Source organism: Dufourea novaeangliae, unplaced genomic scaffold (assembly GCF_001272555.1).
Source record: "Dufourea novaeangliae isolate 0120121106 unplaced genomic scaffold, ASM127255v1 scaffold60, whole genome shotgun sequence".
NCBI lineage: Eukaryota > Metazoa > Arthropoda > Insecta > Hymenoptera > Halictidae > Dufourea > Dufourea novaeangliae.
In genome coordinates, this window is record NW_015373935.1 from 2567599 (window position 1) to 2579764 (window position 12166).

General features: G+C 42.2%; 1 protein-coding gene across 1 annotated transcript; it reads right to left on the reverse strand.

Annotated features, from left to right (window-relative positions):
• Nucleotides 1–9897: 9897 nt before the first annotated feature.
• Nucleotides 9898–11929, reverse strand: LOC107185289 (caspase-1-like). The gene is made up of 5 exons (XM_015572947.1): nt 11853–11929; nt 11026–11273; nt 10603–10781; nt 10376–10517; nt 9898–10157 (listed from the first exon to the last, which is right to left on the reverse strand). The coding sequence occupies exons 1-5, from the start codon at nt 11927–11929 to the stop codon at nt 9898–9900; spliced, it is 906 nt and encodes a 301-aa protein (XP_015428433.1).
• Between the last annotated feature and the right edge of the window lie 237 nt (nt 11930–12166).

The window sequence follows — 12166 nt, forward strand, 5'->3', positions numbered from 1 at the left end:
TCAATTTTATTTTAAATAAAATTAAATAACATTTAATTATAGCGACGTGAAAGGTTCAGAACGGGACCCTCCTGGAACGTGGGGCCCGGAGCTACAGCCCCCCTTGACCCCCTTGATCCGACGCTGCACGAAGTGAAGACCAATCTGAAATTAACTGTTTTTTGCAGTTCCAGGCTGACCAATTTAACGCTAAAATAAACCGACGATTTACGATATAGGGTAAATACCCTCGTGAGCAAACTCACCTTCCTCTAAGGGACTAAGTGATGTAAGGGAAAGACCTCCTACTACTTGATCTCGGAGTTACTGAAATTTATGCCAAATTAACATTCGGTTTAACCTTTATTTGAATATTTGAAATAAAATTACATTTGAACAATACAGAAATTACATTGAACATACGAAATTGCTGAAAGATGGAAATGAATATTCTTTAGGGGTCATTGAATAACGCTTATGATATTATGCACTGATAAACGTGGCCTAAAATGTATAATTTTTACCAGACCACATGTTTCACGTATTTCTTCTACTGGATCCATCAACATCGAAATCTTTTGCAAATTCACAAACTTATAAATCGACTAATTTCTTTATTTTCATATTATGATAAAAGTTACGAAAGACCTGATAAAATACAGTGTTGTAACATTTGATGTATCCTCCTCCGTAGTCATTTCAAAGACACACGATTTAAAAGAGAAAAACGTTTGAAGAAGATACAATTAATCGTTCAGAAGAAAATTGCGTGTCCAGAGATTTACCTGTTTTTTCTTCCACTACGAAGGTAGCACGAACCTGTGGACAGCCTGGCGGTGAACACGAACGAAAAACTAGACACAAACGTAGAGGAAGATTAAAGGATATCCCTGTGAAGAGTGGAGCCAAACGAGAACAAGAGACGAAACGGTGGCCAGGGACGGTGGAACGAAGACGTTATCGACGGGAGTGGGGGGTACAAAAGGGCTCGGTGGAACTACAAACACAGAGATACAAGGACAAAGGGAAAGATCAAGGGAAGCCGGGATAGAGAGTCGCGTTTAAACAGTGGAGGAGAAACGCCCGCGAACGCTACGAATGGAAGGTCGTGTCGGGGGCTGGTTGGTCTAGGAGCAGCGAAACACGGATGATGGAGACGAGGGGAAGGGGGAACATTGTGTGCAGAAAGAAGCGGAACGAAGAGCGCCGAGAGAGGGTTCGGCTGGCTGGGTCTGGGATAACGAAACGGTGGCGCAGAGACGAGAAGAGAGAAACTAGGAACTAAAACCATAGTCGGAAGTCGAGAGAGTGGGGAGGATGAAAGTTTTCGAACGAGAGGAACACCATGGTCCCGGGTGAAAAAGAGGGAATTAGAGGAGGTTAGAGAAATTGAACGGTAGTCCCTGGCCAACCGTGTTAGTCCAATTGGAGTTCGTTAATGAGTGATAAATAGACTGAGGATTTTTATGCGAAATAATATTTTCTAAATTAATTATACAGATAGGAGCATATGTAGAAATTTATATGTTTTCTTGAGTATCTTATTGCGTTCAGGGTAAAATAGAAAAATCGGTGGATCCAATGAAAGTTTTGTCTTTTATTGTATTTCACAGACCCCTATGAACTATAAATGCAGAGAATCCTCAGTACAGTGATAAATATAAAGGGTGGTATGATGCTATGAGAGTAATAATAATCATTTTTATTATTACTATAATATTTAATATAAAGAATTGCCGTAGGAAAATAGAATATTAAATTCACCGGTGTAGTTAACTGACGAAGCAGATCTGACAACGTTGACGCTGTTTGAAACGATTTTTTCGCATTTTTAGTAGTTGGAGAAATAATGGGACATACTTTTATATTTTACTCTCGAAGCTATCCATTTCAGCAAACACCTCTGTGTCGCGTGGTCATTTTAGTCTAGTAGCCGAAATAACGTTCCAGAAACCTGTGTACTCTATCCCTGTCTCGTGAGCATCAGTTGGATTCGACGAATCGGTACATGAAAAAGTTCCTCAGGCGAAAAACAGGAATCGTTATGAATCACTCTGTAGAACTTAACCGAAGAATTGCCGATATCGGAACGATTTCGATTTTATGCCACACGGTTGAAACGGACTACGGAAACGGGGGACTGGGATAAAAGTGGAAACATGGGGGAGGACGCAAGAGAGAGAGAGAAAGGGACAGAGACAGTGGGCTAGGGGAGCACAGGGAGGGCACACTGAAAGGGGGGTTGAACGCGCAGGGAAAGATAAAAGGAAGGTCGGGGAGGTTACGATACAAATAGAGAAGGGTCGTACGTATGTCCCGTTAAGGGGAGAGAAATAGGGAATCCAAGGGTCCGTGTACGTTGAGAAACACGTGAGAGGATGACAGTTGGAACAGTGAGACGTTGGGGTGCGGGGGAGTGAGAGAATAAGGAAAATTTCAATTCTTGCCAATTTGGAGTAACAGGACTTCAGCCGCTGTAGGGGTTGAGAAATTCTGTCTTAGGAGATATAGAAGTAGATTTAGGTAGTCTTGGTCGGACGTAGATGACTTTCGATAGAATTGAGATCCCGGAAGATACTTTAGGAGCTTCAGTTAGGTCCTAGACTGACTTTCGGGATTTAAACGGAGTTGGATAGCTTCCAGAGCTCTTAGTAGTTACAATGTTTCCAGAACACTCGGAACCCACGGAGTCTTTTAGACTTTCGAGACCTTTAAGACTTTCGATGTTGGGTACATAGATCCGAATGCAACTTGCCAAGCAGAGAAATTTACTAGATTTTTTATTAATTCTGTAATCTAGTCGAACCAGAACGAACCTAAAGGAGTCTGCAGAGTCCTGAGCAAGTCTAATGGTACTGCAACCCTAGTCAGGCGTGATTATCCTAATCGGACCTTGCCTAAAAGGTAATGGTAACTAAACTCTAGTCACAGGCGAATGAACTGGGTAAACCTGTATATTCCTAATCGAACAAAACGCAGAAGCAATAATAATTCAGAACCTTGCTGGATCATCCGAAGCAAATTTTATATACGTCCCAATTCCACCCAACCTAAAAAGTAATAGTAACCAATCCCCAATCAGACCTAGATAATCCCAAACAAACTTACATACGTCTGATTCAACCTAGCTCAAAGAATAATAGTAACTAATCCCTAATCAAACATAGACAATCCAAACAATCCCTGATCTAACCTAACCCAAGTAACCAATCCCCAATCAGACCTAGATAATCCCAAACAAACCTGTGTATACCTAATCTAACCGAAAGAATAATAGTAAACCAATCCCAAATCCGACCTTAGATAATCCAAAACCAACTTCCACACGTCCAATCTAATCTAGCCTCAATAACTAAAAGTAAACAATTCTCAGCCAGACCTAGATAAACCCAAACAATCCTTATCAGACCAAACCCGGACCTGACTCAAGCTATTAATGGGTAGACGGTCAGTCGTAGACGAACAATACTGTCTCCGTACAGTTCATCCGTAGAAGGGATGAAGGAGGGGGGAAAGTGAAATGGTTAGCAGAGGTGGCAAAGGGGATCGAAGGCAACAATGAGAGACGATTCACGGGGGAAGAAGCATCCCGCCGTGGAAGACGTGCTGGAAGGGTTTAGGGGGCATGTGTACCTTGCCAGAGCGGCGAGAAGAGGGCGAACACACACGCGCGGAAAGATCCGCTTGGGGAAGCGACGGAGGGTTCAGAAAGGAAGGAGAAGAATTAAGCGGAGCGTTAGCGATGAGCCACGGCTGGACGACGGAAAGGACGACGAATTGCTGAGCTAGAGCGCGCGCGCGCAATGGAACCCAAGGAATGAGATTAAGGAGCTAGAAAAAGACGCGTGGAGAGAAACTGGGGAGAAGAATGACGAGGCGTGAATGAAAGAGGAGGAGGAAAGATGGGGGATGGATGTGGGATTTTTAAAGCTTGGTCACACGAAGCGTGGTACCGTCGACGGACGTGCTGTGAGAGTCAAAAGGTGAGTATACACTTTAAAAGTATGGGATATTTAATTGTATTTACCTGGGGCAGTGTGTGTTTATTTTTCTCGTAATTTTGAATCGAATGTTTCACACTGATCCTCTATTACAATTGAGATCCGGTGACTGTGGAGAAGGACTTAACTGATCGAAAGTGTTTTCAAAGAAACAATTTTTAACCACCTTTTGCTGTATATTTTACACGAATGTCCATTGCAGTTGAATTTGATTCTAAAATATTTAAATGTTCAAATCAGGGAATTAAACCGGTATGATTTCGATACCGGTATTATGCCATCAAAGCTATACCGAAAACCGAAATAAATACCGATATTTTTTCGATTTCTATAAGGGTAGGGCTTACATAGGGTTATATAGGGCGAAGGTGCAACTGAATAAAAACCAACTGGTCCTACACCGGCGGTTTACCACGAAAATAAAAATAGAAAGAAGATAAAAATTCAATCGATATTAAATTATTTTATGAAATTCAAAATTGTTCTTTTCTGATTTTTACGTCTGTATACTTATAATCAGCCGGTGAATACACATCTGTAGAAAAAGAATAATTCGTATACTTGTTCGTGCACTAGTTACAAACACCATCGGAGACGCACCTTTATCGTGAACGCCCGTTGTGGCCACGGCCTTAGGAAAAAGAGACGCAAATTGGGGGGGGGATTCGCGAAACGTACGGCGCTAGGGGCTCGCCGGCAGCGAGAACACGGTGCAAATAGAGAGGGGCATATCCACGTGCGGGGGCAGTATTGATCTGTTCGCGCAAACTCCACGCTCTTGGGTACTCTCTACGGCTAGAAACTCTTCCCTCCCTTCCTCCCTGCAGCCCGAACCGACCCCGACTCGACGCGCCAGCCCCCGTTCGCGGCTTCCAAATACGCGTCGACGCCGAAAGTGCTCCGCCGAAAATTCAACTATATGACCACCCTGGTCATCGTCCTCCGCAACCTCACACTACCGTGGAACTGTACCCTCGCGAGCAAACTCGGCTTCTACTAAGGGAAAAAGGGACGTAAGAGAAGGACCTACTACCAGTTGGTAAATTGATTTCAAGTACTGAAATAAATGTTAATTTGGCATAAATTTTGGTAATTCCCAATACTAAGTGGTAGGAGCGTGGTAGAAGGCCCCTTCAACTATGTCAATTTATCCCCTATTTTTGTGTACCAATGCGAGCGTATTTAGAGACCACACCCATTAAGAAAAAAAGAACATTCAAAGTCTCGAGAGTTAAGACTTAAAAGAATATTACAGATTCCTCGCGATTATTGTCCCGAACTTGGGTCCGCGCCGGGACAATAATCAAATCTTATAGGGAAAAATTCTTCGGACCCTCGTAAATTCGTTTTTTACCCGAAACCCGAGCCTCGGCAACAGAAACGGAGGGGTAAAAAACCCCCAGTAGTAGGGATAACACCTGGACAATAATCGTGTAGAACAATGCAAACGATAATCAAAAAGAGTTCGTAACTGTATTCTAGGTTCAATTTTATTTATATTACGTCAAATCTATATTCTTTACATCAATGAAACGCGTACGTAGATTAACTAAATTTCTTTAAAAATAATATTAGAAGTTAAGAACTCGGGCGACGACATCTCTAAGTACTTAAAATCATTCGAATCTCTTCGAACCTATTTAAAACTTCCAGACCACTCTGTTCAGTGGTGAAATTACTTAAAAAGCACCCGTGATGTTCCCTTGCATCTATCGTATTTTCATTGGGCCGTGAAGTAGACCGACGGGGGAGGGTGGGGGGTGGAACAAGATTTTCCATGGGCACGTGTTTACAATGCCGATCCACGTGAAAACTGAAGAGAAGCGTGACAACAATAACTGTATGTGCCGGTTCCGCTGGCCGTAAAACGTGTAACATCGGGATGATTAATGCATTGTAGATCGGACGCGTTGATATATTGTGACGCGCTTTATTAGGTGTTCTCGACGGAGAAACGCGGGGAACCACCACCGCCGCCGTGGCTGTGGATAAGTCCGCGGGGGATATGTTTGTCAACCGGCTTTCGCGAACTCCGCTACGGTGGGCGGAGAAACCGGGAGTTCGATTTAATGGGACGTGTGAATGGCCCGGTAGGATATTCAATTTTCTTCCGTTTGCTTCCGCTCGCCGGAGGGAGCTGTTCCGCGCGATGTAATACGTAAGGTCAATGTCCTTCTTTCTAATCACGTCCCAATTTCTGCTCAACACGTATATTTTATTATTTAATGTAAAAACTTAAATAACAGATTAGTTACGCAAAAGATTATTTAAATTAGTTCAGTATTTCCGTACAGAATGCTACAGCCCGCTGTTCATACAGATTTTAAATATCAGAATTTATTTTTATTTATATTTTTAGTTCGTCAGAATTGTAATAGAAATAAATTTCATAAGTGTATCTGTCGTAACGAAATGTGATTTAAGCGGTGCAGACTCGCGCTCCGATTGGTCGGGGTTTTTCGTTAATACCTCGTTAACCAAGCCTCGGATAACATTTTCGCTGAGGAAAAACTTGTTCCAAATCGCCCCACGAGTGTCCCATTTCAGGGACCTACAATACTTTTGTCACACCCGATATAGCCTTGTCGATTTTTAAGATATGCGACATGTAGCAATCGGTTGTTGCTTCCAGTGTTGTTCGACGAAAAATGACTGAACAGAAGATCCATTCGATCGAAGGAAAGGAGCTTCGATTCTCCCTCGTGAGACGTGGCATTTTTTCCCTTCAATGATTTCTTTTTTTTTTTCCTCTCTCTCTCTCTCTCTCTCTCTCCCTCTTTCTCTCTTGCAACCGCACTGGTAATTGGTGGCACCGTCGGTATCGCTTGTTTTAAAGTTAACGAGCGTTTTTCATTTCGGAGCTAGGCAGACAGCGGCCCCGAGAGCCAATTAAATACAGATGGGAGATCGAGCAGCAACGAGGGCTCGAGAGATCCGCGGAAAATTGTTGCTGGCAGGGGTTGGCGGGCGGAGGGGAGGATCGAACCGGGATGGAAAAACGGATGAGGTGAAGAGGAATAGGAAGAGAAGCATGAAATTGTAGATCAAGATGAAGTGGAGCGCCGACAGAGGGATTTCAAGAGAAACCGATCCTCGGTGGATCGTCGAGCAAGAAAAGGTAAAAATGTCTCCCCCCTCCCCCATCTATGCTAAATACACCACTCGGGACAATTAGAGGATCGTGGATTGTAATTGTCAATACGATGTGTAATTTCTGAAAAGAGTGTAGATTGTAAGAAATACAAATTTCACTACACAGGGTGGTCCACACTACTTGCTCAACGGGAAACAGAATTTCAATTCCTTCGTACGGAGGTCGGTATTCGCGACAGTGGAATTTACATAATTAAAATTCTGTACTTGATCGATCGGTCTGAAGTTGTAGCGAAAATTATGGAACAGTGTGTATATCATGAATGAGAATCACCTGGTTGTCTTCTTTCCTGAAAGATCTTTATTCAGTTTTCATTCGACCTTTAAGATCTTCGGTTAACAACTAATAGTAACAAAAGTATGAATATTTAAGTACAATAACGATGATTGGAAGGTAAATCTCATTTAATTGGAGATTTATGATAATACCTGTTTAACTCTTTGGAATATTTTGTTTTTCGTACGCAGATTCCATTTCCACATTTTTACTACGAATTTTTACGTCGTCTAATTTTGTTCGTAAATATAATTAGCTCGTGATCGATAGATAAAAAACCAAGTTATCGAGCAATACAGACAGGTATCTTGAGCGCGGGAGTCTGTCCAAGATGGCGGCCTTGTCGCCAAAATGGCGCCGAAATGAACACTTCTGTATACCCAGACGTAAAATAGCCGTAAAATGGGCGTCTTCAAGGCGTCAGGTGCCATTTGGGCCGTGATCGTGAAAGCAACAAATTATGCAAATACTTTTTCTTCCGCAGTTAGTGCTACACAGATAACAAAAGTTTCGCTCGACTACGGCACTTATAAGAATACAAAACTAAAATAAATACTATTAGCTTGAGTCATAAACGACAAGCAAAAATCGACTTCCGTTGAGGAAATTGGCGGCTTAGGGGTAAGGGCCTCCTTGGTAAATTACCTAAATAAATATTAAACCGAATGTTAATTTGGCATAAATTTCAGTAAATCCCGACATCGAGTAATAAGAGGCACGTCCCATACGCTACTCTTTTCCCTAGTAACAGAAGCCGAGAGTTCGCTTGTGACGATAGAATAAATAATAGTATAAAAGTAACAGGGATAAGAGAAAATTCTTGTGTTGACCAGTAATCGTTAGGTTGGTCGATAATTAAGAATATCCAGTCGATAAAAGGTAATTGTACACGAAGTTGCGTTTGTGTTTTGAACTTAAGAGAGAAAGGGAAGTAATAGTCGTTTGCGACTCGAACCAATTATGCTTCACACTCGTCCTCGCGTCCCCGGCGTGACACCATCGGAACGAATATCACAACAGTCTCGAGTCTCGGTAAGACCTACGATTGCCCTCGGTAACGAATCGGCTATTGAAAAACGAGACGCGTGAATTATCTACTTAAGTCGAACGTGGGTCGGGACGGAGAAAATTAAGCTATTAATGTATACACAGGGTGGTCCAGTAAGAAATAACACTCGAATATCTCCGTTGTATGTGGAGATATGATAAAACTTTATTAACAAAAGTTGTTTAGTATAGAGGGGGTTATAATAAGGTAGTAATAATTTTTCAGCAGGTGGAGGATTTTCGGAGATTTCAAGGTCACCGTCATTTTTTTAAATGAAATCATATATTTTTTTGTGCATTAGTTGACGCAACCCGACATTCCCTATAAAAAAGTATTAATCTATGTACGTTGAAGAATGATCAATTTAAGAGATAGATTATGGAAATACGTACGAACATCTTGTGCATACTAATATTACAGTGGTATTTTTTACACGATGACTTACCACGATTCTCATCGTAATTCCTATAGTAAAGGCGTTGAAGAACAAGCAAACATTTACTACGCCTTTGCGAGTCTAACGTTCCAGATTAAACGCCCCACATCTTGATTTGTTTTCTCGTAAATTTATAATGGCATCGCCTTTCCATGGCCTACTCTCGTAAACGAATAATTCTTCGACGTATATAGGTTAATAGTTTTTTTATAGAGAATGTCAAGTTGCATCAACTGATGCATAAAAAAGCATATCCACCTGCAGAATAATTATTACTACCATATTAAAGCCCCCTCTATACTAAACAACTTTTGTTAATAAAGTTTTTTCGTATCTTCGAAAATAACAGAGATATTCGAGTGCTAATCTTTATTGGACCACCCTTATATACAGGGTGTCCCAGGGTGATTCTGCATGAGAGAATAAGTCGAAAATGTAGAATACAAATTTGGCATCCGTCATGGTAGTAAGTAGAAACGGAATGCAGTAAACAGACACGTTAGTAAAGTCTTATTCAATTGCATGCGTATCCACGTAGATTTTCAAAGTCGATTTTCTCGAGAACGAAGTCTGAAATAAAACAATGTTATTCCGAATTATGTTATATTTTCGACTTATTTTCTCATGTAGAATCACCCCCTCCCCGGTTTTACCATCATAATTGGAACACCCTGTATACACGTTCATATATCTATCATAATGGAAACGGCCCTACGCGATCGGGCTGATTGACACGAACGATTTTCATTATCAATCCGATCCGTCTGTTAACAACGTTCAATGGAAAAACCTCAGACACCCTCACCAAGCTACTTAAGCTAGTCACGTGATACTTTAATACAGGAGAATCATCGTATTGTGTCGTGTACCAACGATTGTTTCTGGCTCAATTCTTACCAAACGGTTCCGAAGTGACAAGGTTTTCATTCACAAAGTATCATTTAATACACTCTGACTCTGAGGTCCAGATATTGTTTTCCATTGCATTGGGTTACGATCTAGTTTACGACTGATCCTGTCCATCGTTCGATTTCTTTCTGGTGAAACACAGCTTACGGATCAACGTGGACGTGATCGACGGCATTTGTTTTTTATTGTTCTTTGTCGGATCTTTGATATTGGTTACGCAATAGACAGCTACCGCACGCGCCGTTGAGGTCATCATTTCCATCAGATCTTGAGTCTCCCAGAAATTCTCTATGATTTTACACAACCACACTATGTAGAAGCTGCCGTTCTGCGGATGTCGGTACGAGTAGTAACCTTTCAACAGAAATCATAAAATCTACAGTTAGACCGAGTTACCATGTCGCGTGAAAAGTGTGTCACAAGTAACGAAATATCTTCTGAAATGTGCACACGGTTGGATCCACCGTTCAGAAAAAATTGTTATAAGTCGAAGTCCAATACTTCAAGCGAAAATCAGTTTTTAATCGCTTTTTCCCAATTAGTTCTGCACATCCATCTGTGTGTACACTCACCGTCGACACTACTGTGGCCGATCAGGATGTCCGCGTGAGTTGGGATCTTGTAGACCGCGGAGACACACGAGTCCACTTCCGTATCATTGTCGCCGCCACTGAATACCCCTATACCATTGTCGACTTCGGAACCTCTGCACGCCTGGAATTCCCCGGAAAAATCCTGCGATAAGCGACTAAAAATGTCTTAAAAACTGACCGAGCTTGTGCAGGCTGGAACGACTTGCCTGAATAAAGAACAGCTTTGGTTTTCCGACGAGCGTCGGACACTTGTCACCGGTGAACTGTTGCCAGACGCTGTCCAAGTAATACGGCCAATCCCTCGCGAGCAGCATGCCGTTAGAATAGCCATGTGTCATTATGAACACGCAGAGGCAGTCGCTGTCCGTGTGGTCTTCCTTGCTGACTGCGATTAGGAAAGTGTTTATTTTCACTCGCGTAAATGTAATTAAAGCAAGGAGTTTCATAAATTACATCGAAATACAGTAAATCCTCGATAATCCCTACCCAATCGCTGTGGTAAACCTCATCAACAAGTCAACGTTGCACCTCGAGACCTGTCCTTGTCAGTTTCGAGGAGCCTTCGAGCATTCATCGTGGATTTACTGTATTCTCTAGCGAAAGGGAACAAGAACAGTGAAAAAATTTACGTTTCTCGATCTCCGTATTGATCTCCGTCATCGTTTTATTCCATCGCGGAACCACAGTGAAGCCCAATAATGTCCCGAAGGTTCTCTGTATATTCTCCACGTCGGCGGCGGCGCCGTTCCGGACCGGGGCTTCGCCGTCGTATTCGTCGTGATTGAATATCACGCATTTCCCGCGCTTCGGGTGGTTCATGTTGTAATGCGTCGCGTATTTGGCAACCGCCAGCTTGATAGGGAGGATCGTTTCCTTCCTGGGACAGGAACAAAAAAAATTCTCTTTGAACCATTCGCACGGCAAAGAGGAGGGGCTGTATTTACGAAAACCGAAATTTTGCAAATACAGACTCCTCTTGATTATTGTCCCGAACTCGGGGCCGCGCCGAGACAATAATCGAGAAGAGTCTGTATGTAAGCAAACATGTTCTGGAAGACCTGACCGGTGTTACATTTATAAGAAACCAATCACTTACTTTTTGCGTTATCATGTTACGTGAAGTGTTTAAAATAATGTCTCTCCATAGATATGCATTGTTCGAAACGTGCAATAATAGATAAACTCGAAGTCAATGATCACTTCAAGGTCAGTTCGTTAATCTCTGAATGCGAAAAAAATGTACACTTATATGCAAAGAAGAAAACATCGCTGACCTTGAAAACTCCGAAAAAAAATGACCGCGGCACAAAAATAGTCTTTGCTGTGTATTCATTCTTTGACACCATTCAAATTGCATGCAATATATTTTTAATATAAACACAGCTGAAGGAGATACTTAGGTGGCTACCTATAGGTGGACTATTCTGTATGAAAAAAAAATTGGTTCGAGCCTTACGATTTGGCACTGTCGTTATTCTCCTCGTAAGAGTTCACTGTCACGGTACCGTCTATGGTGTCCTCTTCTCGCGACATCCGTTCTATCGACCCTGAAAAGTTTGTAAGTACAGACACTTCTCGATTATCGTCTGGCTTGTTCTACACGATTATTGTCCATTATCCCCACCACTGGGAGAAAGGGGCCGTGGAACCTGTGAAGCGCATACTTTCTTACCCCTTCGGTGTTGTTTGCCGAGGCTCGGGCTTCAGGCAAAAAACGAATTTACGAGGGCCTGAAGCATTTCTCCCTATACGATTATTGTCCCGACGTGG